This window comes from Sus scrofa, chromosome X (genome assembly GCF_000003025.6).
Source record: "Sus scrofa isolate TJ Tabasco breed Duroc chromosome X, Sscrofa11.1, whole genome shotgun sequence".
Classification (NCBI taxonomy): Eukaryota; Metazoa; Chordata; class Mammalia; order Artiodactyla; family Suidae; genus Sus; species Sus scrofa.
This window is the reverse complement of record NC_010461.5, coordinates 54,070,287-54,097,451: the sequence shown is the minus strand read 5'-3', so window position 1 is coordinate 54,097,451 and position 27,165 is coordinate 54,070,287. Positions and strand designations below refer to the sequence as shown.

Sequence of the window (27,165 nt, the reverse complement as noted above, 5' to 3'; positions counted from 1 at the left end):
ATTGTGGTTTCCTCAATCCTAGTTCTTCCTCTTTTTTCTTCTTTTTCCTCCCTTTCTTTCCTTCCTTTCTTTCTGGTTTAGAGAATCCCTTTCAATATGTCTTTTAGAATGGGTTTTGTATTGCTGTATTCTTTTAGCTTTTGTTTGTTGGAAAAAAAATTTTATTTCCCCTTCTATTTTAAATGATATTCTTGCTGGATAGAGTATTCTAGGTTGCATATTTTTTCCCTTTAGCACTTCAAATATCTCTTGCCATTCGCTCCTGGCCTGTAGAGTTTCTGTAGAGAAACCAGCTGATAACCTTATGGGGGTTCATTCATAGGTAACATTCTGCTTTTCTCTTGCTGCCTTTAGGATCCTCTCTTTATCACTAACTTTTGCTATTTTTATTATGATGTGTCTTGGTGTGGGTCTATTTGGGTTCAAGTTCTTTGGGGCCCTCTGTGCTTCTTGTAACTTGAATTCAGTATCCGTTAGATTTGGGACGTTTCCAGCGATAATTTCTTCAAATATATTTTCCATTCCCTTTATCTTTTTCTACTCCTTCTGGAATTCCTATTATGCATAGATTGGCCCACTTTATATTATCCCATAGGTCTCTTATATTGCTTTCCTGTTTTTTGATTTGGTTTTCTGTCTGCTGACCTGATTGGGTGATTTCCATTATTCTATCTTCCATATCACTGATTCGTTCTTCTGCATTATTCATTCTGGTTTTTACTGCCCTTGGTTCAGTTTGCATCTCTGCAAATGAATTTTCTAGTTTTTCTTGGCTCCTCCTTATATTTTCTAGTTCCTTTCTGAGGGTGTCTGCAATACTGTTCATATCTTCTCTTAATTCCTTCAGTATTTTCACTATTTCTCTTTTGAACTCCAAGTCTGTCAGACTGCAGAGATCTGTTTCATTGTTGACTGCTTTAGGTGAATTCTCCTTTTGGTTTAACTGGGGGTGGTTTCTCAGCCTCTTCATCTTGCTTGTTGTTTTCTTTTTCTTGGTGGCCAGGCAGTGTTTTCCTTGGACCTGCTGTGGAATGTTTCCTGAGAGCTGGCATTGTTGGTCGGTCTCCCCTCCTCTCCCCTCCCCAACACTGGCGCCTTGTCTCTCCTGCTGATCCAGCTCTTCTCCCAGGTTACCTTTGATGTGGCTTTCCACTCCCCAGCCCTTAGCGTATTGCTCCCTCCACCTGTGACACTCCTCTTTCTAGACTTCCAGGTAGTCTCTGCCCCACCAACCTGACCAACTGCTTCCTAGTTTCCCTAGCAGTCTCCGCACAGCCCACCCCAGTCTGTTCCCGGGGACTAACCTCCATAGCTGAGGTCTCAGTGCCCAGCCCCCACCTGAGCATCTTGGTTTTTGTTGACTGTGCCAGTAGTTCAGATGATCTGTTCTGTTCTCACTCTGCTCTTCAGATCTCAGACATACTGCTATGCTCTTCTCTGCATCTGGAGATCCCTCCAATTCGGTTGATCTTTCCATTGAGTAGGTGACTTTCCAGGGTGTGGGATCCCTTTCTCCTCCACAGTTCCTTTCGGGAGTGCCTGTCCAGCCCCAATTCCTCTTCTCTCACTCTCCTCTTTTCTCTTGTTTTACCCAGCTATGTCACGAGATTCTTGCTATTACTGGAGTCTAGGTTCTTCTGCCAGTGATTAATTGCTGTTCTGTGTGAGTTGTTTAACCTGTAGATATGGGCTTTTTTTTTTGTTGTGTTTGTGGGAGCGAGCGAGCATGTCCCCCTACCCTTCCTCCATCTTGCCTCCTCTATATATATTCTTTTTCTCACATTGTCCCCATCATGCTCCATCATAAGTGACTAGATATAGTTAAGTGGTATGCAGCAGGATCTCATTGCTTATTCATTCCAAAGGCAATAGTTTGCATCTATTAACCCCAAATTCCCAGTCCATCCCAAACCCTCCCTCTCCGTCTTGGCAACCACAAGTTTGTTCTTCAAGTCCGTGAGTTCCTTCTCTGTGGAAAGATTCATTTGTGCCATATATTAGATTCCAGATATAAGTGATATCACATGGTATTTGTCTTTCTCTTTCTGACTTACTTCACTTAGTATGAGAGTCTCTAGTTTCATCCATGTTGTTGCAAATGGCATTATTTTGTTCTTTTTTATGGCTGAGTAGTATTCCATTGTGTATATATACCACATCTTCTTAATCCATTCATCTGTCAATGGACATTTAGGTTGTCTTGGCTATTGTGAATAGTGCTACAATGAACATATGGGTGCATGTGTCTATTTCAAGGAAAGTTTTGTCCAGATATATGCCTGAGTGGGATTGCTGGGTCATATGGTAGTTCCACGTATTGTTTTCTGAGGTACCTCCACACTGTTTTCCATAGTGGTTGTACCAATTTACCTTCACATCAACAGTGTAAGAGGGTTCTCTTTTCTCCACACCCTCTCCAGCATTTGTTATTTGTTGACTTATTAATGATGGCTATTCTGACTGGTGTGAGGTAGTATCTCATGGTAGTTTTGATTTGCATTTCTCTAATAATCAGTGATGCTGAGCATTTTTTTCATATGCTTGTTGGCCATCGTGTTTCTATATCTTATCTTTATAATTCTAGCCATACCAGATGGGTATAAATCCATATTTGATCTTCAGCATTTCTCATAGTGAAAGCACTGAAGGCTTAGAGAGGGTAAGTGATTTGCCCAATTCACACAGCTTCTAAATGACAGAGCAGCAACTTTCATCCATCTTATCCCAGAGTTCATTTATCTCCTGTATTATTGTACTTCCTATAACTTGTCTGAGCATTGTTCTGAGAAGGAACAAATCCCTCTACTCACCACTCTTCTTTACCAATAGCATTTCACTACCTTACCCCAAAACTTGTTATTCCCTTTGTATATAGTATTACAGTGAGTCCTTCACCATCATCGTGGACTCTTTCACACATCCCTATCTAAGCCCTGATTCGCCTCCTGTAATATCTCTTGAATCTGTCTCTATATTTGCTGCTGCTCTAGTTTTGATCCTTCTCATCAGCAGCCCCATCTGGTCTCCCTGCCTCCGGTCTCTCTGGTTTGGTCTACTCGTCATAATGAGCCCAAAAGGATATTCTAAAAACACATTTGATAATGCTACTTCCCTGCCAAAAAAGTCATGATTCTCTGCAGCCCAGTGATAAAGTTCATATTCTTGAACATGACATTCATTGGTTTTCATTATATAGCCCCAGCCCAATTAACAACATCCTCTCCAACTTCTCGTATTTTTCATCTAAATTTGGATCCTATGTTCAAATGACACTAAACTTTTTCTTTTACATTTTCTTAGACAAATCATGATCTTTCACTCTTCCAGGTTGGTTTCTCTTTGAAATTCCCTTTCCCCTTTTTTTCCATCTATTGCAATCCTTCAATCCCATTCCTTCAAATGTTACCTCTTTTACAAAATTTTCTCCAGTATCACCAGGCAGAATTAGCACTGTCCTCCTCATAGCACTTGTTTGCCTGATTCTACTGGTATTACCATAACTGATCTCTTTCTCCTGCTTCAGCCTCTCAAAACTCTTCCTTATCACTTACCCACACATAGTAGAGATGCCCCTGATTGGCGGCCTGTCTCTTATGAGGCCTACCTATCTGATCCTGATTCACTACTAGTTTTCTGCAGTTTCTGAATCTGGCTTATGTGTTTTTCCTGTGGAAATAGATGGATACTTAGGGAAAGGGGATGATACTGAATTCTTATTACCTGACAGGAGCCATGAACTATCTCTTCAGAAAGAGTACGGACCCTGGAAACAGACTTCAACTCTGAAAATTGGCTCTGCCGTATTAGTTTTATGACATTAAGCCTCTCAGTGCCTTAGACTTCTTATGTGTAAAAATGGGACTAATAACAGTTTAAAACTTTATACAGTAATTTGAAGATTACATGAGATAATCCAGCTAAAGCGCCTAGAACAGGCTCTAGCACAAAGAAAATATTCAAATAATGGTATCTGTTATCATTAGTATCATTGTCATGATCATTATCATTATTATTTTATCATTCTTATTTAGCACATTCTAGAACCTAGAAATGGTTTTCCTGTCAGAAAGGCCTTTCCAAAGTCCCCATTACTGCTAGCATTATACCCCCTATTTCTCCAAGCCAGGAAAAGATCCTTTCCAATGTGAAAGGTAGTGGCTTTTCTGAGACTATGTATGTGGCTCCTTTTTATGGTATTGGACCTCTTATAAGGTTTGAAATAATGATGATACCATTATGGCCTGTAAGACATGACCAACCCCTGTTGTTTCCCCTAAAGGAGAGCAGGGATGGAATTTCCTAGGATCTCTCCACCAGAAGAAGAAAGTATTCAGATAAAAATATGTAACCGAGATGTTGGGCCAAAAGCATGTGGGAGAATGAATTTATGTCACTGTTTACTTCATTCTTTTGAGAAAGTAAATGTGCTTGAGGTTTAGTCCTAATTGCTAGAAGGTTTAAAGGCAGCCTCTGCCACAAGACATGTTCTGGAAGCATGTGATCTAATTACTTGGCATTTTTGAGCTTATGTCCCTACTATTATTTGTGAGTGTTTGGTAATTTTTTATCTTACTGATCTAGTCTGAGAGCAGTTGTGCTAGGGTTAATAAAAGCAGTGTCATATATCTGCTTTTATATGGGAGCAGATAAGGGTATGGGATTATGGGAACTATAGAGGAACTAGAGAGGAACTCCTCATGGCTTTGGTGGTGGCTACAATGATTTATGGCAGGTTCCCAAGAGGAAGAAAAGTCTTGGGGGAAAAATTCTTTGCAGCAAGACTTAGCCCTTTCTTCCCACATGGAAACTCATATCTCACTGCCCACTTAAATATAATAATATAAATAATAACTAACAGCTATTGAATGTTTATTATACACTAGGCACTGAAATAAATATACCATCTCATGTAATCCTCACCACAGCTTCATGAGGTAGGTACTTACTATTATCATTCCTCTTTTACTGAGGAGAATATTTGCAGTATACTGAGATTATGAACTTGACCCAGGTTCCACAGTTGGTAACTAGCAGAACTGAGATTCAGACCTGGATACCTGGCTCTATAACCTGGAGTTCTTTTAAAATTTTGTTGTGGAGAGTTTCAAATATAAACAGAAGTTTAAAACAAACAGTGTAACATACTCTCCATATGTCTATCACCAACATTTATGACCACATGCCCAATCTTGTTTCATTTATATCCCTGCCCATTTTCCTAATTCAGACATCATGTCATTTCTTCCATGAATATTTCCAGATCTATTTGTAAAAGATAAGGACTCTTTTTTAAATCAAATTTTCAATAACATCATCATATGTAAAAGAAAACAAAGCAGTAATTCATTAAGATCATTAACTATCTAGTCAGTGTTTAAATTTCTCCTATTTTTAAATAGTTGAGTTTTCCTTTTTTTCAATCAGGATCCAAATAAGACTCATGTGTTACAATTGGTTGACATGTCTCTCAGGTCTCATTGGCTGACCAGAACCTATGTTCTTAACTACTACACTCTGATCTAGGTTTTGTGTTACCAAGGAAGGTGACAATTTCTGTAGAGCAGGAGTTCTCAATCAAGGGTTCATTAACAGTTTCAGGGGGCTCCATGAATCTCTTATTAGAGTTTTCAGAATTGTGTGTGTATATGTGTAGGTTAACTTTTTTATATGGAGATTATCCCTGGCTTTCATTAGAGTCTCAAAGTTTTAATTAAGACACAGAGCACCTGAAAAGCATATACTATTGTCACAGGAAATTGTAGACCACAAAAGCTAGGAAAAGGCCATAAAGTGGCTAGTTGAGGATGTCTTTATGAATATGGAGAAAGAAGTTAAATTCTTTTAAGTATATTAACTTGCAATTTGATAGATCTTTACAAATTACTTTTGAAACCAATAGAAATAGTTAAGGATTAACTGATATCTTTATTTAAAGTAATAGAATGTATAATTGATTGAGGGCTTTTAAGTTCCTTTTTTTAATAATGATTTTTATTTTTTCCATTATAGCTGGTTTAGAGTATTCTGTCAAATTTCTACTGTACAGCAAGGTGACCCAGTCACATATACATGTATACATTCTTTTTTCTCACATTATCATGCTCCATCTTAAGTGACTAGATATAGTTCCCAGTACTATACAGCAGGATCTCATTGCTTATCCATTCCAAAGGCAATAGTTTGCATCTATTAACCCCAAATTCCCAGTCACTGCCACTCCCTCCCCCTCCCCTTCAGCAACCACAAGTCTGTTCTCCATGCCCATGATTTTCTTTTCTGAGGAAAAAATTCATTTGTGCCATATATCAGTATATTGGCTATAGTAAGACATTGTTAGTTATCTATTCTATGTATAATAGTTTGCATATGCTAACTCCACACTCCCATTTCACCCCTCCCCCACCCCCCTTGGCAACCACAAGTCTATTCTCTATGTTTGTGAGCCTGTTACTGTTTTGTAAATAAGTTAATTTGTAACATTTCTTTTAGATTCAACATATAGGTTATATAGTAGGATATTTGTCTTTCTCTTTCTGACATACTTCACATTGTGTAATAATCTCTAGGTCCATCCATGTTGTTGCCAATGGCATTATTTTATTCTTTTTATGGTTGAGTATTATTCCATTGTATATATGTGAAATATCTTCTTCATGCTTCCATATGTTTATGGACATTTAAGTTGCTTTCATGTCTTGGCTATTGTAAATAATGCTACTATGAACATTGGGGTGCATGTATCATTTTGAATCTATATTATTTATTAATGTAATTATTGTTGCTATTTTCATTTATTTTTTTATTTTTGAAGTAATAATGGCTTATAACATTTACATTTTGTGTGTACAACCTTATATTTCTATTTCTGTATAACTATAGCAGGCTCACCACCAAAAATTTAGTTTCTGTTTGTCACCATAGAGTTGACCCCCTTTACCCATTTCTCCCTCTTCTTCCCCTCCATATTTTATTTTCGTTTTGTTTGGTTTGCTTTGTTCATTTATTTTGGTTCTTTGTTCATTTTTTGTTTTGTCCATTTGTTTCCACACGAGTGAAATGATATGGCAATGGTTTTTCTCCATCTGACTTATTTCACTTAACATAGTGCTCTCAAAGTTCATCTATGTTGTCACAAATAGAAAGATTTCATCTTTGTATGACTGAGTACTATTGTTTTGTGTATACCACATATTTGTCCATTCATCCACTGATGGACACTTAGGTTTCTTCCACATTTTGGCTATTATAAATAATGCTGTAATGAACATAGAGCTGCATATATATACATATATATATTAATTTTTAATTATAATTGATTTACAATGTTCTGACAATTTCTGCTGTACAACACAGTGACCAGTTCTTTTTGCACATTATCCTCCATCATTTTCCATTACAAGCGACTCTGAGCTTATCACCTCCAAATGCAATAGCATGCATCTACAAATATCAAATTACCTGTCCATCACACTCCCTCCCCTCCCCCTTGGAAACCACAAATCTGTTCTCCAAGTCCATGAGTTTGTTACTTTTCTGTAGATAGGTCCATTAGTGCCATGTATTAGATTCCAGATATAAGTGATATCCTACGGTACTTGTCTTTCTCTTTCTGACTTACTTCACTTAGTAAGAGAGTCTCCAGTTCCATCCATGTTGCTGCAAATGGAATTATTTTGTTCTTTTTCATGGCTGAGTAGTATTCCATTGTGTATATGTAAACAACCTAAATGTCCATTGACAAATGATTGGATTAAGTTATTTTTTAACATATCCCTTTAAATGAAGCATCTTGGCATATTGTGGTTTTACTAAATTTTGGTCATGAAAATAATACTAAGTTCTTGAATTCCCTGTTTTATGAAACCTGTGACTCCTTGTGAACTGGCATAAGCAGAGACTGATTTTGTGTGATACATGGATTTGTTTCATGACAATAACTCCTTTGAAAATGTGTGTAATTTTGCAATATTAAGTATGCATGTGTAAAAATGTAATGGTGATAAAGGTTATTATTAATCTTTCCTCTTTGCACCAACTTTTCCTAGATGAAATCCAACATAGAACACCCAATGGTACCATCATCAGTAGTATAGAACTGCCCAAGCCACTTCAATACCCCAAAATACCTATGCAGAGAAGTGGGGAAGCTGATTCTGGGAGGAAATCCCCAAGCAGACCTGTTTCAGAGGGCAAGTTGGAGTCCTGCCTCGAGGTGGATGTGGGGAAGTTGGTGTCTAGGCTACAGGATGGAGGGACCAAGGCCTTACCAAAGGCAACCAATGGACCTGTTCCAGGCACTGGGCCCACTAAGGCCCCATCTTTCCACATAAAGAGACCTGCTCCTCGGGCCATGGCTCACCACAAGGAGGGTAAGTGCTTGGGGATCCCATGGGAAAGAGAAAGGACCCCAACTACTTTGCACCTTGAGACCTTTCTGAAGTTGTAGATGTTTTAGTAGAAATCTCGTCCAGTTTACTACCACTAATATTGGAATTGTAGACAAGAACAAAAAGACGTTCATAATAATAACTAGAATGCAAGCTTTATGAGGGATTTTTGACCTGTTTATTTACTTCTATATCCAAAATACCGAGAACAATGCCTGACAGTGATACAGGAAGCACTTGTTATTTGTAGAATAAATTAATAATAATGATATTATTTTTTTTCTTTTCTGTTATTGCTTTTTTGGAGAATATTGAATATAGTTCCCTGTGCTATTTTTTTATATTTTTGGACTTTTTGTCTTTTTTAAAATTTAATAGTTTTTATTTTTTTCCATTATAGCTTGTTTACACTGTTCCGTCAATTTTCTACTATACAGCAAGGTGACCCAGTCACACATACACATGTACATTATTTTTCTCAAATTATCATGCTCCACCATAAGTGACTAGATATAGTTCCCAGTGCTATACAGCAGGATATCACTGCTTATCCATTCCAAAGGAAATAGTTTGCATCTATTTACCCCAAGCTCCCAGTCCCTCCCATTCCCTCCCCCTCCCCCTTGGCAACCACAAGTCTATTCTCCATGTCCATGAGTTTCTTTTCTGTGGAAAGGTTCATTTGTACTGTATGTTAGATTCCAGATAAAAGTGATATCATACGGTATTTGTCTTTCTCTTTTTGACTTACTTCACTCAGGATGAGAGTCTCTAGTTCCATCCATGTGGCTGCAGATGGCCATTATTTTGTTCTTTTTTATGGCTGAATAGTATTCCATTGTGTATATATACCACATCTTCTTAATCCATTCATCTGTCGATGGACATTTAGGTTGTTTCCATGTCTTGACTATTGTGAAGAGTGCTGCAATGAACATGTGGGTGCATATGTCTTTTTCAAGGAAAGTTTTGTCCAGATATATGCCCAAGAGTGGGATTGCTGAGTCATATGGTAGTTCCATATTAAGTTTTCTGAGGTACCTCCACACTGTTTTCCGTAGTGGTTATACCAATTTATTGCACCAACAGTGTAGGAGGGTTCCCTTTTCTCCATACCATTTCAGCATTTGTTATTTGTGAACTTATTAAAAATGACCATTCTGACTGGTGTGAGGTGGTACCTCATAGTAGTTTTGATTTGCATTTACCTAATAATGAGTTATGTTGAGAATTTTTTCATGTGCTTGTTGGCCATCTGGATATCTTCTTTGGGAAACTGTCTATTCAGATCTTTTGACCATTTGTCAATTGGGTTGTACACTTTTTCCTATTGAATTGTATAATTTGTTTGTATATTTTAGAGATTAGGCCCTTGTCAGTTGCATCCTTTGAAACTATCCTCTCCTATTCTGTAAGTTGTCTTTTAGTTATTTTTTAATGGTTTCCTTTGCTGTGCAAAAGCTTGTCAGTTTAATTAAGTCCCATTGGTTTATTTTTGCTTTGATTTCTATTGCCTTGGGAGTCTGACCTAAGAAAATATTTGTAAGGTTGATGTCAGAGAATGTTTTGCGTATGTTCTCTTCTAGGAATGTAATTGTGTCTTGTCTAGCGTTTAAGTCTTTAAGCCAGTTTGAATATACTTTTGTTTGTGGTGTGAGAGTGTGTTCTAGTTTCATTGATTTGCATGTGGCTGTCCAGTTTTCCCAGCACCATTTGCCGAAAAGACTGCTTTTTCCCATTTTATATTCTTGCCTCCTTTGTCAAAGATTAACTGACCATAGGCGTCAGGGTTTATTTCTGGGTTCCCTCTTCTGTTCCATTGGTCTATATATCTGTTTTCATACTACTACCACCCTGTCTTGATGACTGTGGCTTTGTAAAAGTGCCTGAAGTCTGGGAGAGTTATGCCTCCTGCTTGTTTTTGTTCCTCAGAATTGCTTTGGCAATTCTGGGTCTTTTGTGTTTCCATATACATTTTTGGATTGTTTGTTGTAGTTCTGTGAAAAATGTCGTGGGTATTTTGATAGGGATTGCATTGAATCTGTAGATTGCTTTGGGTGGTGTGGCCATTTTTACAATATTAATTTTTCCATCCCAGGAACATGGAATATCTTTCCACTTCATTGAAACCTTTTTAATTTCCTTGACTAATATTTTATAATTCTCAGCATAAAAGTCTTTCACCTCCTTGGTCAGGTGTATTCCCAGGTATTTGATGTTTTGGTGTGCAATTTTACAAAGAATTGTATTTTTGTATTTCTTTTCTAATATTTCATTGTTAGTATACAGAAATGCAACTGATTTCTGAACTTCTGAATGTTAATCTTATATCCTGCTACTTTGCTGAATTTGTTGATCAGTTCAGTTCATTTCTGGGTTGAGTCCTTAGGGTTTTCTATACATAGTATCAGGTCCTCTGCATACAGTGACAATTTTACTGCTTCTCTTCCAATTTGGATACCTTTTATTTCTTTTGTTTGTGTGATTGCTCTGGCTAGTACTTCCAATACTATGATGAATGAAAGTGGTGAAAGTGGTTAGAGTGGGCATCCTTGTCTTGTTGCAGATTTTAGTGGGAATGTTTTCAGCTTTTCTCCATTGAGTATTATATTTGCAGTGGGTTTGTCAGAAATGGCTTTTATTATGTTAATGTAAGTTCCCTCTATACACACTTTGGCAAGCATTTTTACCATGAATGGATGTTGGACCTTGTCAAATGCTTTTTTTGCATCTATTGAGATGATCACGTGTTTTTTGCCTTTTCTTTGGTTATGTGGTTTATGACGTTGATTGGTTTGTATATGTTGAACCATCCTTGTGAGCCTGGGATGAATCCCACTCAGTTGTGGTGTACGATCTTTTTTATATGTTGTTGGATTTAGTTGACTAAAATTATGTTGAGAGTTATTACATCTATACTCATCAAAGATACTGGCCTATACTTTTCTATTTTGGTAGTATCTTTGCCTGGTTTTGGAATTAGGGTGATGATGGCATCATAGAATGACTTTGGGAGTATTCCTTCTTCTTTGACCTTTTGGAAATGTTTAAGGATGATGGGTATAAGTTCCTCATTATATGTTTGGGAGAATTTGCCTGTGAAACCAGAAGGCCCTGTACTTTTATTTGTAGGGCATGTTTTTATTACATATTCAATTTCATTTCTAGTGATCAGTCTGTTCAGTTGATCTATTTCTTCTTGATTCAGTTTTGACAGGCTGTAAGTCTCTAGAAAGTTGTCCATTTCTTCATGGTTGTCAAATTTGTTGGCATATAATTTTTCATAGTATTCCCTTACAGTTTTTTGTATTTCTCTAGTATCTGTTGTGATTTCTCCTTTTTCATTTTTTATTTTTATTATTTGGGTGTTTTCTTTGTGCGTATTGGTGAGTCTGTCTAGAGATTTGTCAATTTTGTTTCCCTTTTCAAAGAACCAGCTTTTGGTTTTATTGATTTTTTTCTATTGTGGTTTTTTTCCATTGAGGCTCTAGAATCATTTTTATATACATATTTTTTTATTCCAATACATTATTAATTTTTTCTACTGTACAGATTGAATATATATTTTATTGTTTTCCTCTCTGTTCGTTATGATTTTTTCCTTCTGCTGACATTAAATTTTGCTTGTTCTTCCTTTTCTAATTCATTTAGGTGGTGGGTTAAGTTTCTGATTTGAGATTTTTCTTCTGTTTTAAGGAAGGCCTGTATCACTATGAATTTCCCTCTAAGCACTGCTTTTGTGGCATCCCATAGATTTTGAATGGTTGTGTCTTCATTGTCATTCATCTCGAGGTATTTTTTAAATTTCCTTCTTGATTTCCTTGATCCATTGGTTTTTTTAGTACCATATTGTTCAGTCTCCATGTAGTTAGTTTTTTCTTCTTTTCCTGTGGTTGATTTCTAGCTTCATGCCACTGTGATCAGAGAAGATACTTGAAATAATATCTATACTCTTAAACTGGTTGAGGTTAGCTTTGTGTCCCAGTATGTGATCTATCCTTGAGAATGTTCCATGTGCACTTGAGAAGAATGTATAGTCTGATTTTTTGGATGCAATGTCCTGAAAATGTCAATGAAGTCTAACTTTTTATTCTGTCATTTAGGATCTCTGTTGTCTTTTTGATTTTCTGTCTAGTGGATCTCAGTCCATTGCTGTGAGTGGGGTGTTAAATTCTCCTAGCGTTATTTTATTCCCATCAATTTCCCCTTTTATGTCTGTTATTATTTGTTGTATGTATCTTGGTGCTCCTATATTAGAGGCATATATGTTGATGATTGTAATATCCTCTTCTTGGATGGATCCTTTTACTATTAAATAGTGTCCTTCTTTGTCTTTCTTTATGGCCTTCGTTTTAAAGTCTATCTTGTTTGTTAGATAATTCTGCCTTTAGAATCCTCTCTTTATCATTGACTTTTGCAATTTTTATTATAATACATCTTGTTGTGGGCCAATTTGGGTTGAACTTGTTTGGGGCCTTCTATGCTTCCTGTATCTTGATATCATTTTCTTTTAGATTTGGAATGTTTTCAGCCATAATTTCTCCAAATATAATTTCAATCCCCTTTTCTTTTTCTTCTCCTTCTTGTATTCCTAGTATGCATAGATTGGCCCACTTTATATTATCCCGTAGATCTCTTATATTGCTTTCGTTTTTTTCATTTGGTTTTCTTTCTGCAGTCCTAATTGGGTGATTTCCACTATTCTATTGTCCAAGTCACTGATCTGTTCCTCTGCATTATTCATTCTTCTCTTCAGTGCCTATAGCTCAGTTTGTGTCTCTGCAAATGAATTTCTAATATTTTCATGTTCCTCCTTACATTATATAGTTCCTTTCTAAAGTAATCTGCATTATTGTTCATATCCACTTTTAATTCCTTGATATTCATCCTTAATTCCTTCAGTATATTCATTATCTCCCTTTTGAACTCAGTGTCTGTCAGACTTCAGAGGTTTGTTTCATTGTTTGCTGCTTCATGTAAATTATCCTGTTCTTTTAACTGGGAAAGGTTCCTGAGCTTCTTTATCTTGCTTATGTTTTTCTTTTTCTGTGAGTATAAGGAATCCAAACTTTAGTATTGGATGGGCTATTTCTATGCAAGAGCAACCCTTTGTATTTTGTGGGGGGTTACTATTTATTTTTGGTTTGGGAGTTTGGATATTTTCTGTCTCTTTCTTTGGTGTGAGAAGGCTGTTATCTCCAGGGTGCTGAGCGTGTTTGCAGGGAGAAAGAGGCAATGAGTAGGGCTAGTAGTCAGTGCTTATTTGCTAGGCTCTTAACACCAGCAAGGACATGCAGGAAGATGGCACAGGCTACTCCTAGTTGCAGGGCCCTTGGAAGTGGTAATGAGCCTTAGGCAGATTTACAGGGTGCCCAGAGTATTTGACAATGGCAGCAGCAGGGTGTGTGAGTTCCCGGGGAAGTGACAGCAACAACAGGTAGTGTTTAATTGCAGTCCCTCCTCTGAGGTTATTCAGGCCACAAGTATTGCCTCTTCAGGGACACCTAGTGGTAGTGGGCCATGCCCACCTCTGGAGTCAGTGATAACTACAGTGGTTTGCCCCTGCCCCCTGTAGACCATGCCAGAAGCACCCCCTCCTTCTTAGCCCACACAGGAGTTGCTGCACAGACTGCTCCTAGTTGCAGAATCCTGTGAAGAGACAGTGATCAAGTGTGTGGGTACTCTTTGGAGTATCTGGCAGTGGTAGTAGCAGGGTAGGTATGCTCCCAGGAGAGTGAGAGCAGCAACAGGTGGTGTTCAGTCACAATGCCCTCCTCTGTGTTACCCTCTGAGGTGATTGGGGCTGCAAGTGCTGTCTGTTCAGGGATCCCTAGTGGTGGCGGTCCACACCCACCTCTGGAGTCAGTGATAACTGCAGTGGTTCGCCCCTGCCGCCTGTAGACCATGCCAGAAGCACCCCATCCTGCTTGGCCCGCACAAGAAGTGCTGCACAGGCTCTTCCTATTTGCATGGTCCTGGGATGTGACAGTGTTCAAGCTTGTCAATGCTTGAGCACTCAGCAGTGGTAGCAATAGGGCTGGTGTGCTCCCAGGCCTTCAAGAGCAACAACAGGTAGTGTTTGGTCACAATGCCCTCCTCTGTATTGCCCTCTGAGGTGATTGGGGCCACAAGTGGTGCCTGTTCACAGACCCCTAGTGGTGGCAGGCCACCCCCACCTCTGGAGTCAGAGATAACTGCTGTGGTTTGCCCCCACCACCTGTAAACCATGCAAGAAGCACCCCATCCTACTTAGGCCCCACAGAAGGTGCTGCTGAGACTGCTCCTAGTTGTAGATTCCTGGTAAGGGACAGTGATCAAGCATCTGGGCACTGCCCAGAATGTTTGGCTGTGTCAGCAGCAGCATGGGTGTGCTCCCAGGGGAGCGAGAGCAACAACAGGTGGCAGTCACAATGTCCTCCTCTGTGGTGCACTCTGAGGTGATTGAGGCCACAAGTGGTGCCTGTTCAGGGACCCCCTAGTGATGGAGGGCCATACCCACTTCTGGAGTAAGAGATAACTGCTGTGGTTTGCCCCCGCTACTTGTAGACCATTGGAAGAAGCACCCCATCCCGCTTAGCACACACAAGAGGTGCTGCACCACCTGCTCCTAGTTGCAGGGTCTTGGGAAGGAACAGTGATCAAGTGTTTGGTTGCTGCTCAGAGTGTGGCACTGGCAGCAGCAGGGTGAGTGTGTTCCCATAGGAATGAGAGCAACAACTGTTGGTGCTCAGTTGCAGTGCCCTGTTTTTTTTTTTTTTTTTTTTTTTTTTTTTTTTTTTTGACCCCTGAGGTGACTGGGGCTGCAGGTGGACCCTACTTACAGGCCCACAGTGGTGGCAGTCCACGCCTCTTTGGCCTCCAAGATGATCGCCTTGATCCATCCCTGCTGTCTGTAGATCACTCAAGAAGTACCACATCGCACTTCTTAGACACCCACTGCCCTTAGCTCACAGAAGAGGTACCCAGCCACCCATAACTTGCACAAGAAGTGCCTGGTCTCCAGTAGCCCAAGGTAGTGGCTTCTCACCACCCGTAGTCTGTGCCAGAGGCACCCTGCCCTCTGATAGCCCATGGGTGCACAGGGAGGTTCCTACGGCAGTCCACCCCTCTTCATCTCACCCTCCCCAACAATGGTGCCTTGTTTCTGTGGGCCCAACCTCCTCCTGGGTTCCCTCTGCCATGATGTTCCACTCCCCAGCCTGTAGCACACCTCTCCCCTGCCTGTGGCACACCAATCCTTAGCCCCTCAGGATGTCCCCACAGACAACACTAGTCCTCTCCCTAGAACTGACCTCTGGAGCTTGAATCTCAGCACCTAGCCCCTGCCCAAGTGTCTCAGGCTGTGGTGTCTGGGGAGGTAGTGCAGATGGTCTGTCCAGGTCTCACTCTGCTTTGCCCTCCTCAGTCCAGCTGCTGCACTTTTCTCAGCAACTTTGAAATCCCTCGATCTTGGCTGATTTCCCTGTCCGTTAGGTGGCTTCCCAGAATGTGGGTTCCTTTTCTCATTCACATCTCCCTCTCAGGAATACTAGTTCCATCCTTATTATTTTTCTCTATTTTTTTTATTTTGTTCTACCCATTTATGTCAAGAGTTTCTTGCCCTTTTGGGAGGTTTAAGTTCTTCTGCCAGTGTTCAGTAGAAGTCCTGTGCAAATCGTTTTACAGGTAGATTTTTTTTTTGATGTGTTTGTGAGAGAAGGTGAGTGCAACATCTTACTCCTCCACCATCTTGCCCCCCACCACATCTTCTTAGTCCATTCATCTGTTGATGAACATTTAGATTGTTTCCATCTTGGCTATTGTGAATAGTGCTGCAATGAACACAGGGGTGCATATGTCTTTTTCAATGAAAGTTTTGTCTGGATATAGACCCAGGAGTGGGATTGCTGTGTCATATGGAAGTTCTATATTTTGTTTTCTGAGGTACCTCCATACTGTTTTCTATGCACATATATTTTTGAATTAGTGTTTTCATTTTCTTTGTATAAAAACCAAAAAATGGTGGTTCTATTCTTAATTTTTTGAGGAATTTCCATACTGTTTTTGATAGTGGCTGCACCAATTTACATTCCCACCAACAGTGTATGATGGTTCCCTTTTCTCCACATCCTCTCCAATATTTGCTATTTCTTGCCTTTTATAAAATACTTATTTTAGTGGGCATGATATGATATCTCACTGGGCTTTTGATCTCCATTTCCCATAATTAAACAGGGGACTATATCCAATTTTGTGATATAGACCATGAAAGAAGATACTATAAGAAAAGGAATATATGTGTGTGTGTGTGTGTGTGTGTGTGTGTGTGTGTGTGTGTGTGTGTGTGTAACCAGGTCACTTTGCTCTATAGCACAAATTGCCACAACATTGTAAATCAACTATAATAAAAAATATATAAAAATAAAAAATAATAAAATTTAAAATAAAACCCTTGGAGAACAAATTAGTTACTACTATAAAAAATAATTTCAAAAACCGCATAGTGTGCCTGTTGGCCTTTTGTATGTCTTCTTTGGAAAATGTCCATACAGCTCATCTTACCATTTTAAATTAGGTTGTTTAGAGATTTTTTGTTGGTGAGTTGCATAAGTATTTTTATTTCTTTTTATTTTTAAGATTTTTTCTATTATAGTTGATTTACAGTGCTCTGTCAATTTCTGTTGTACAACAAAGTGACCCAGTCACACACACACACACACACACACACACACACACACATATTCTTTTTTCTCACATTATCCTCCATCATTTTCATCACAAGTGACTAGATATAGTTCACTGTGCTTTACAGCAGGATCTCATTGCTTATCAACTCCAAATGCAATAGTTTGCATCTACTAACCACAAACTCCCAGTCCATCCCACTCCCTCTCCCTTCCTCTCCCCCTTGGCAACCACAAGTCTCTTCTCCAAGTCCATGAGTTTGTTTCTTTTCTGAAGATAGGTTCATTTGTGTTGTGTATTAGATTCCAGATATAAGTGATATCATGTGGTATTTGTCTTTCTCTTTCTGACTTACTTCACTTAGTATGAGAGTGTCTAGTTCCATCCACGTTGCTGCAGATGGAGTTATTTTGTTCTTTTTTATGGATGAGTAGTATTCCATTGTGTGTATGTACTACATCTTCTTAATCCATTGAACATTTAGATTGTTTCCATGTCTTGGCTATTGTGAATACTGCTGCAGTGAACATAGGGCTGCATGTATTTTTTCAATGAAAGTTTTATCTGGATATATGCCCAGGAGTGAGATTGCTGGATCAACAGACATATAGACCAATGGAACAGAATAGAGAACCCAGTAACAAACCCAGACACCTATGGTCAATTAATATCAACAAAGCAGGCAAGAATATAAAATGGGAAAAAGAAAGTCTTTTCAGCAAGTGTTGCTGGGAAAACCAAGCAGCTGTATGTAAATCAATAAAACTTGAACACATCCACAGCCCATGCACAAAAATAAAGTCAAAATTTCTTAAAGACTTAAACATAAGACAAGATGCTGTAAACTCCTAGAACAGAACATAGGCAAAACATTCTCTGGCATCAACCATACAAATGTTTTCTTTGAGCAGTCTCCCAAGGCAACAGAAATAAAAGCAAAAATAAACCAATAGGACCTAATCAAACTTACAAGATTTTCTGGAGTTTCCATCATGGCACATCAGAAATGAATCTGACTAGGAACCATAAGGTTGTAGGTTCAATCCCTGACCTCACTCAGTGGGTTAAGGATCTGGTGTTGCTGTGAGTTGTGGTGTAGGTCACAAATGTGGCTTGGATCTGGCATTGCTGTGGCTCTGGTGTAGGCTGGTGGCTACAGCTCTGATTCAACCCCTAGCCTGGGAAACTCCATATGCTGCAAGTACTGCCCTAAAAAGGACAAAAGACAAAAAAAACCCCCACAAAACCCAAAAACTTACAAGCTTTTGCACAGCAAAGGAACCATGAAAAAAAGCAAAAATACAACTTATAGAATGCGAGAAAATAGTTTCAAATGATGCAACCAACAAGGGCTTAATCTCTAAAATATACAAACAACTTACACAACTCAACAGCAAAATAAAAAAACAACCCAATTGAAAAATGGCAGAAGACCTGAATAAACATTTCTCCAAAGAAGATATACAGATGGCCAACAGGAACATGAAAAATGCTCAACATCATTAATTATTAGAGAAATGCAAATCAAAACTACAATGAGGTGCCACCTCACACTGGTCAGACGGCCATCTATAACAAGTCAACAAATAACAAATGCATAAGTTTTTAAATATTTTTGAATTAACCCCTTATTGGAGATATGATTTGCAAATATCTTCTCCTATTTGGTAGGTTGTCTTTTCTTTTTTTGAAGGTTTCCTTTGCTATGCAGTAGCTTTTTAGTTTGATGTAATCCTATTTGCTCATTTTTGCTTTTGCTTCCCTTGCCTGAGGAGAATATACAGAAAAATATCACTAAGGTCAATGTCAAAAAGTATACTGTCTATGTTTCCTTCTATGAGTGTTAAAGCTTCAGACCTTACATTCAAGACTTGAATTCATTTTTAATTTATTTTTAAATATCTTTTGTGATAGTATAGCTTTCTTTCTTTCTATTTATCTATCTTTCTTTTCATATGGCTGTTCAATTTTCTCAGTACCATTTATTGAAGAAACTATCTTTCTACATTGTATGTTTTTTGCACCTTTTTCATAATTGTCCATGTATGTGTGCTTTTATTTCAAGGCTTTTACTTCTGTTTTATTGATATACCTGTCTGTTCTTCCACTAATACATATTGTTTGATTACAATAGCTTTGTAATATACTTTAAAATCAAGGAGTGTGATACCTCCAGCTTTGTTCTTTTATCATAGAATTGCTTTGGCTATTTGGTATCTTTTGTGGTTCCCTATGAATTTTTGATTTTTTTATTCTATTTCTGTGAAAGCTGCCTTTGGGTTTTGATAGGGATTGCACTGAACCTGTAGATTGCTATTGGTAATATGAACATTTTTAACAATGGTAATTCTTCCAGTCCATAAGCACTGAATAACTTCGCATTTATTTGTGTCTTCTTCCATTTATTTCAACAGTGTCTTGCAGTTTTCAGTGTACAGGTCTTTCATATCCATATTTAAATTTATTCCTAAGTATTTTGTTACTTTGTTGCAATTGTAAACGGGATCATCTTCTTATTTTTTTTCTTTCTACTTCATTGTTAACACTCAGAAACATCATGTTTTTTGTATGTTGATTTTGTCCACTTTAACTTGACTGTATTTGTTTATTATTTCTAATAGTTCTTTGATATAGTCTTTATGTGTATAGGATTTTCTATATATAAAATAATGTCATCTGCAAATAGTGACAGTTTTACTTCTTCTTTTCCAATTTAGATGCCTTTTATTTCTTTTTCTTTCCTAATTGTTCTGACTAGGACTCTCAATTTTATGTTGAATAAGAATGGTGAGAGTGGGCATCCTTGTCTTATTCCTGATCTTAGAGGGATAGCTTTCAGTTTTTAACCATTGACTATGATGTTTCCTGTAAGATTGTCATCTATAACCTTTATTATGTTGAGGTATGTTCCTTCTACACCAGTTTTTTTTTTTTTTTTTTGTCTTTTGTTGTTGTTGTTGTTGCTGCTATTTCTTTGGCCGCTCCTGCGGCATATGGAGGTTCCCAGACTAGGGGTTGAATTGGAGCTGTAGCCACCGGCCTACACCAGAGCCACAGCAACGCGGGATCTGAGCCGCGTCTGTAACCTACACCACAGCTCACGGCAATGCTGGATCCTTAACCCACTGAGCAAGGGCAGGGACTGAACCCGCAACCTCATGGTTCCTAGTCGGATTCGTTAACCACTGCGCCACGACGGGAACTCCCTACACCAGTTTTATTGAGGGTTTTTATCACATGTGGTACTGAATCTTGTCAAGTGCCTTTTCTACATCTATTTAAATGATAGGGTTTTCATCCTTCATTTGGTTAATGTGGTGTATTACATGATTGATTTGTACATATCAAACCATCCTTGTGTCCTTGGATTAAATCTCATTTGATTGTGACTGAGATGTATGATCCTTTTAATGCACTGTATTTGATTTGCTCATATTTTTTTGAGGATTTTTGCATCCATGTTCATCAGAGATATTGGCCTGTGTGTGTGGTCCTTTTCTGGTTTTGGTGTCAGAGTAATAGTGGCCTTGTGAAATGAGTTGAGAAGTGTTCCCTCCTCTTTAATTTTTTAGAAGAGTTTGAGAAGGATAGTATTAAATATTGTTTGAATTTTTGGTAGAATTCACCTGTGAAGCTGTCTGGTCCTGGACATTTGTTTGAGAGAGGTTTTTGTTTACTGTTTTAATCTCTTTACTACTGATCAGTCTATTCAGATTTTCCATTTCTTCATGTCTCAGTATTGGAAAGTTCTGATTCTGAGAATTATTCCATTTCTTCTATGTTGACCAATTTGTTGGCATATAGCTTTTCATAATATTTTATTATTTGTATTTCTGTAGTAGCTGTTATTATTTCTGGTCTTTCATTTCTGATTTTACTTGTTAGATCCTTCTCTCTTTTATCCTTAGTGTCTAGCTAAAAGTTTGTTAATTTTGTTTAACTTTTCAAAAAAACAGCTCTTAATTTTGTTGACCTTGTAGATTGTCTTTTTGGCCTCTATCTCATGTATTTCCACTCTGATCTTTTTTTTGAAATTTTTATTAGCATATAGTTGATTAACAGTGGTGTGTCAATTTCTACTGTGCAGCATAGTGACCCAGTCATATATATATATATACACACACTATTTCTGGTCTTTCCACCTCGCTGTTTTTATTTATACTAGAAAAGTGAGGCCAACAAGGATAAGTTACCAAAGGTTCATGGGATCTGGGATCTAAGTCTTACCAAGTCTGGCAGGTGCCAAAGCCTCTGTTCCTTCCAGTAAGGCAAGACTATCACCTTACCTTTAAAAGCTTTGAATCTGTGAACTACTGTTTTCTCATTCTTATTTTACTGTTTAGTAGAAATAAGAACAAAGTGTAACAACTTCTGAAAAATGATGGACTTTTAAAATTACAAATTACAAATTCAAGTTGTGACTGACTTCTGCAAATTTAATTGGCTACTATATGTGGAGACTCATGTTGGGATGTTGAGGCTAGTCCAGAGGGATTTGGAAGGATAGAAATCTGTGAAGCAAGATATGGCTTAGATCCAAATCTTGGATCCTTTAATTTAAAAAGTAAAGTATCTAGTTAGAGCTAGATAGTCTTCTAAAAATGTGCCTTATGTTTTATGTCATGTCTTATTCCAAACAAGATTTAAGACACTTCACAATATAGAAGAATATAAGTACTTAAAATAGTTTAAGAATAATTACTCTGTGCCTAGCCCCTTTCTAGGTGTTGAGGACATAAGAATAATAAGACATACAGGGTCCCTACCTTCTTTAGGCTTATATCAGAGCATAGCAAACTATAGCCTTAAATCATTAAAAAAAATAAAATTAAAAATAATGGTCATGACACATGAAAATTATATGAAATTCAATTGCCCATGTGTATAAACAGAAACATGCTCTTATATTTACATATCTCCTAGAGCTGCTTTCATACTATAGGTTGTTGCATATAACAACCTCAATATGGGCTAATGACATTGTCTCAGAACACAATTCAGTAAAAGCCTTTCTATGGGGCTCTGATAAGATTTCTGCTAAGTAACTGACTGAATTCTCTTGATTGAAACTTGTGCATCTGTATAATTACAGTTCATTTAACTCCTTTGCACTTTGGTTTCCACATCTGTAAATGGATGAAACAGTTCCTCCTTCAGAATTGTTGCTATTGCTAGGGTTAAAAGAAATAACAAAATATCTGCTGTATAACCAATATGCAAAATATGTTATTAATTCCCTCCCCTGCCCTCCCCTCACTGAGATTTGTTTCTTCTGGAAAGTAGCCAATTTAGGCCAGGCTTATATGTGGCTTCAAATTATAAGTCATACATTGACCTTCACATCAATCCTGGTAGAGAATTGGATAACTCAACTTTTATTCATCATAGTAAAGTTTGTCTTGCCGTTGCCAAGCCTAGGGCCAGTCAGATCATACCAGCTCAGGACACACAGTAACTTCACCCTATCAGTTCCACCTTCACCCTCTTCAGCTACAAAGTTAAATCCCAACAACATTCCATTCTTCCTCCTTCCTCCACATTTCTGCCTCAGGCCGCTGGAGGCAGTTGCTCTGATCTAATCATTTCATTTAATATAAGTACTGATTTGACTGTCAAATATCGGTCAGACTACCTAAATCTGGGCCACAACATTGGCTGACTTTGCTTTCTGCCTTAGATAAGTTAGCAACAGATAAGTGTGATGCATGTTTTTTCAAAGACCTATGCCTCCAGCCTTAGCTACAGAAAGCAGAAATGAAGTAGTTCTTCTGGCCTTGGTGAAGGATTAGCCAAACTTCTAGTGTACTTGCCTTTTTGTACCTTATCCACCCCCACCTCCTCACTTCTTACTCCCTCTCTTCTTCCCCATTTTGGCTGCTGCTTCATAACACACATCAATTAAGAAAAACCCAACAGCTCTGACACTGAACTATAACTGATAGTTGTTAGCCACGGGTACTAGCCCACAGCCTAAAATGGCAGTGTCAGAGGGATGGAGCTATCATCTCAGCTGACCCACTATGCACCTTGTAGTCACTTCAGTTCAGCTCCTTGTTAGGAGTTTCACTTTCCATCCTGAGGGTCAGTGCCCAGGTCTCATTGCCTTAGTGATACAGCTGTCCTATCCCCTGTCTTCGCCTCTTGCATCGATTCAACATTCAAACAGACTGGATGTCCTCCACATTTTTTCTTAGTAATTAAAAATATCAAAAACAGGTGTATGTTATATTGCTTTGTTACGTGGCAGTCAACTTTATAATAAAATCAGTATTGTTTGCTGATGTAATTTTGTCAAGGGCCCTTTTCTGTTCTACACATGGAGCTGGAGACATCTCCTCTACAGCATCTAATCACTGTGATAGGCCTTGAGATAGGTTTACAGCTGATGTAGATACTGAGGCTCAGAGAAGTGAAACAAACAGCCCAGAGTTACCCACATTGTAAGTTGTGGAGATGGGGCTTGAAACCAGGCTCCCTGGGTAACACATTCTTCTTTTTTTTTTTTCATCTTTTTGCCTTTTCTAGGCCCGCTCCCGTGGCATATGGAGGTTCCCAGGCTAGGGGTCTAATCGGAGCTGTAGCCACCAGCTGACACCAGAGCCACAGCAACACGGGATCCGAGCCACGTCTGCAACCTACACCACAGCTCACGGCAATGCTGGATCCTTAACCCACTGAGCAAGGCTAGGGACCGAACCCGCAACGTCATGGCTCCTAGTCAGATTCATTAACCACTGCGCCACAACGGGAACTCCAACACATTCTTATTTCTTAAGTAGCTTTAGCTAGCTTCCCCTTTTCTGTTTTCTAAGAAGCACTCACTTTAGAGGAGCAAAATTATACAAACCAAATTTTCTGCCCTCCTTTCATGTTACTGCCTCTTACCAGGCCTGGTTTTGGAGAGGGCATCTGTATAGCTTCTACAAGGGAACTTAGGGCTTTCCTTTGGGAAATAGAGAGGAAGGACAGCTACTTACATGTATTTGTTCATTTATTCATGCACAGTGCGTGATATGTAGTGAGAGAAATAAAGATGAAAGGCCATGGTCCTTGCCCTCTAAAGGTTCATGGTGAGGCTGGCATGTAAGCAACTATTCCCAGTCCAGTATGATTTATGTTCTAGTGAGAATAAGAATAAATTTCAGTAGGAGCATAGGGTAAAGAGTCTTTCACTATGTCGGAGGTTTTGAGATAATAGTGGAGAATACTTCCACACTGGGACCCTATGATATATAGGCTTGGGAGCCTCTGTCTTTACTAGAGAGGAAGGACTAAATTCTGGTAGCATACTCTTAGGCTTGAATAAAGGGTGTTTGTAAGGCCCTTCTTAGCCACAGGGTCATCAGTTCTCCACTGGGGTGACTAATGCTATGAGTGGTATTTGCATTTGCTCTAAAAGTATTAGGCACAGACTTGATCCTGTAGTAATGAGCTGTGCTGGCCAATATCCACATTTTCTTGTTTGGACTCATGCTTTTAATAATCTACTGTGCTCGGTTTTCATTCTTTGCCTTTCCTAGAGCCTAACTCCCAGTTGATCCACAAGGGCAATTAGTGGCTAAAGGAGAAGAGAGGTTTTAAGCTTATCATGGGGGAGTACAAGAGAAAGAAATAGATTCTAGTAGATAAAGGGAATCTACAAGAGGAATACCTCCCCTTACTCTGTTCCCTTAGGTAGGGTGTAGATGGATATAAAGAAAGGTAAAAGAATGGCTTAAGGTTGAAGACTGATGGTCATCAAGTCCTAAGAAATATGCAAATGTTATGTTTCTTTGGTCATTTGATAGAGAACCAAGAGTAGGGGTGGGAAACAGATTGAACTGGAGAAAGAGGTCAAACTTATAGTAAAAGTCAGGTTGTGGATCAAAGTTAAAAAGAAATTAAAAGTAAGTACAATTTGATAGAAAGACCATAGGCTCAAAAGGCTTACTGGAATCTCAGATGTGACTTAGGTTTCAGAGTCTCCCATATATGAGTTTGAATCCTGGATCTGCCTCATCCTAGTTGTGAGAACTTTGGCAAGTCACAACTTCTCTAAACCTTAGTTTTCTAATTTGTAAAATGAAGATATTTGTGTCCATAAGATTGCTGTAACAATGAAATGAGTTATTTATATACTTGGCACATAATGAGTTAAATGTAGCAGTTGTTTTGCTTTTATAGGAGGCTGATTACTAACTGCACGATTTTAGTTAGGTAAATTTCATTTCTTTGAACGAGTATTCTCAACTGTAAGTGGGGACAATGCTTATATTGCAGGCAAGTTTTTTGCAAGGATTAAAAAGATTAGGTATACAGGGCATCTGATCATATAATAGAAGTTCTAAAAATGATAGTGCTACTGGTTGGGTAACACCTCTCAGGAAATGGCAGGCATGGAAGGTGATAGATGTTTACTCTTCTATTTTCTAGATAGATCCTGAGAGAATCCTCAAGCTTAAAATGTAGATGTCATAAAAGAACTCATAGCTACTCTTTCCACCATCAACCTATTTCTGACCATGCCATACATTCAGAAAGAGGAGGGTCATTGATACAGGGAAGGGACAAGGAAGGATTTTTAGCCATCCCTTGAAATCCATCTCAAGACCTATTCCCTCCAGGAAGCTTTTTGAAAGTTCTGCCCCAAGGAACTCTCCCTTTCCTCACTTATTTAGGCACCTAAGTTTTACCCTCTAATGTGAATGCTGGCTTATAGTATTCATTCTTATTTCCCATAAGTATGACTTTAATCTTCAACTCAGTTTTCAGCCCCTGGATAGAAAAGTCCATGTCAAATCCTTTTGACCAATGTCAAACGTGTGCATCTCTTATGATAGCATAAGGCTGAGCAGAAAAGCCCTCAAGAAACACTCAGTATATTGAACACCTTTCAATTTAGGTTTTATAATAGCCCTGAAACTTGTGAGTGTCACAGATGGCACAAATGGAGATTTCAAAAAGCAAAGCTTTTTCTGTTGTCCTCCTAATGGCCTAAACTACATTTGTCTTTCCTCAAGGAATATTTATTGAATACTACTTACATGCAAAGCAATTTCCTTGGGCCCATGATGAATACAGAGATGAATCCCACCTGGATTTTGCTCTCAGGTTGCTCCATTCTAATACATGAGATAGAACCACCAAAACAGAGAGCCCTGATTCAAAATGCAAAGTGATTAGTGTTTTAAGAGTCAGAGAAAGGAATTTGGGGCATATTAGGCTTCCAATAGATATGGATGAGTTATGATGGATGATGCAAATTTGGGCATATAAGAGTAGTATAAAGGGCATCTGGGAAACCAATGATTAATTGCAAGATATGTACCTAGAACAAGAAATAATACTGTTTGTGTGGACTATAGTATATATGAAAAAGAATGGTAGAAAGTTAGATCAGAAAGATCAGTTGAAGCCAGGTGGAAGAAGGTAGTGAATTCCAAGTTAAAAAATGTTTGAGTTTATTCTGCAAGGGCCAGGAGTGGCGGGGGGCGGGGACTATGAAATCCATGTCTAACTGTTATCTGTCTATCTATCTATAAGGAGATTTTTTTTTAAAAGCTGGTTAGGCACAGGATCAGAACTGGCTTCTAGAGTATTCCATGTGGCATTTAAAGTCAGCAAGGATAGATATAGATCTACAGATTTATATCATGGACCCATTGATCTGGAAAACAGTCGTGGTCCACATTGAACAGGTAAGGAATTGATCTGCTTAAGATCACACAGGAAGTTTTAGTATGAAGACTGGAATCTGGGTCTCTTGATTCCCAGTTATTATTACGCTTCCATCTCTGCCTCCTCAGTTTGATTTTTGGCTTTCCTGTGGCAAAACAGAGGTGGGAGAAAACAACACTGGGGTCTTTCAACCAAGAAAAGCCCTTTGCTACTGATTCAAAGTTTGATTTATAATGAATCATCAAGTTGCAGCTCCCAATAAAGAACCTAGGCAGATGAATGCTAATGACATTTGTTTTCCAAGGCCTTGGGTTGATGTCTTTTTGGATATGGCTGCAACTTGGAAATGAGTGGGCCTCATATTTCAGAGGGTGTCATCTGGTTTTCTCATAAAAGGAAATGATAGCCTTAGGATAGACAGCTTTGGGTAGAAATGTTTTCTGGCTCTGACTGTGGC

At 38.5% G+C, this 27,165-nt stretch overlaps 1 protein-coding gene across 7 annotated transcripts in view; it reads left to right on the top strand.

The window, feature by feature from the left end:
• The window catches only part of OPHN1 (oligophrenin 1), a 560,542-nt gene that overhangs the window by 519,594 nt on the left and 13,783 nt on the right, over window positions 1–27,165 (top strand). For 6 of the 7 annotated variants that reach the window (XR_002340743.1, XM_021080299.1, XM_021080302.1 and 3 more), the window contains one exon: window positions 8,046–8,369. The exons of the other annotated variant lie outside the window; for it this stretch is intronic. Coding sequence is in view for 5 of the 6 variants with exons in the window: in XM_021080299.1 (XP_020935958.1) it covers window positions 8,046–8,369 (324 nt within the window). In the remaining variant the exon portion in view is untranslated. The remainder of the gene's footprint in view (window positions 1–8,045; window positions 8,370–27,165) is intronic. 7 annotated transcript variants of the gene reach the window in all.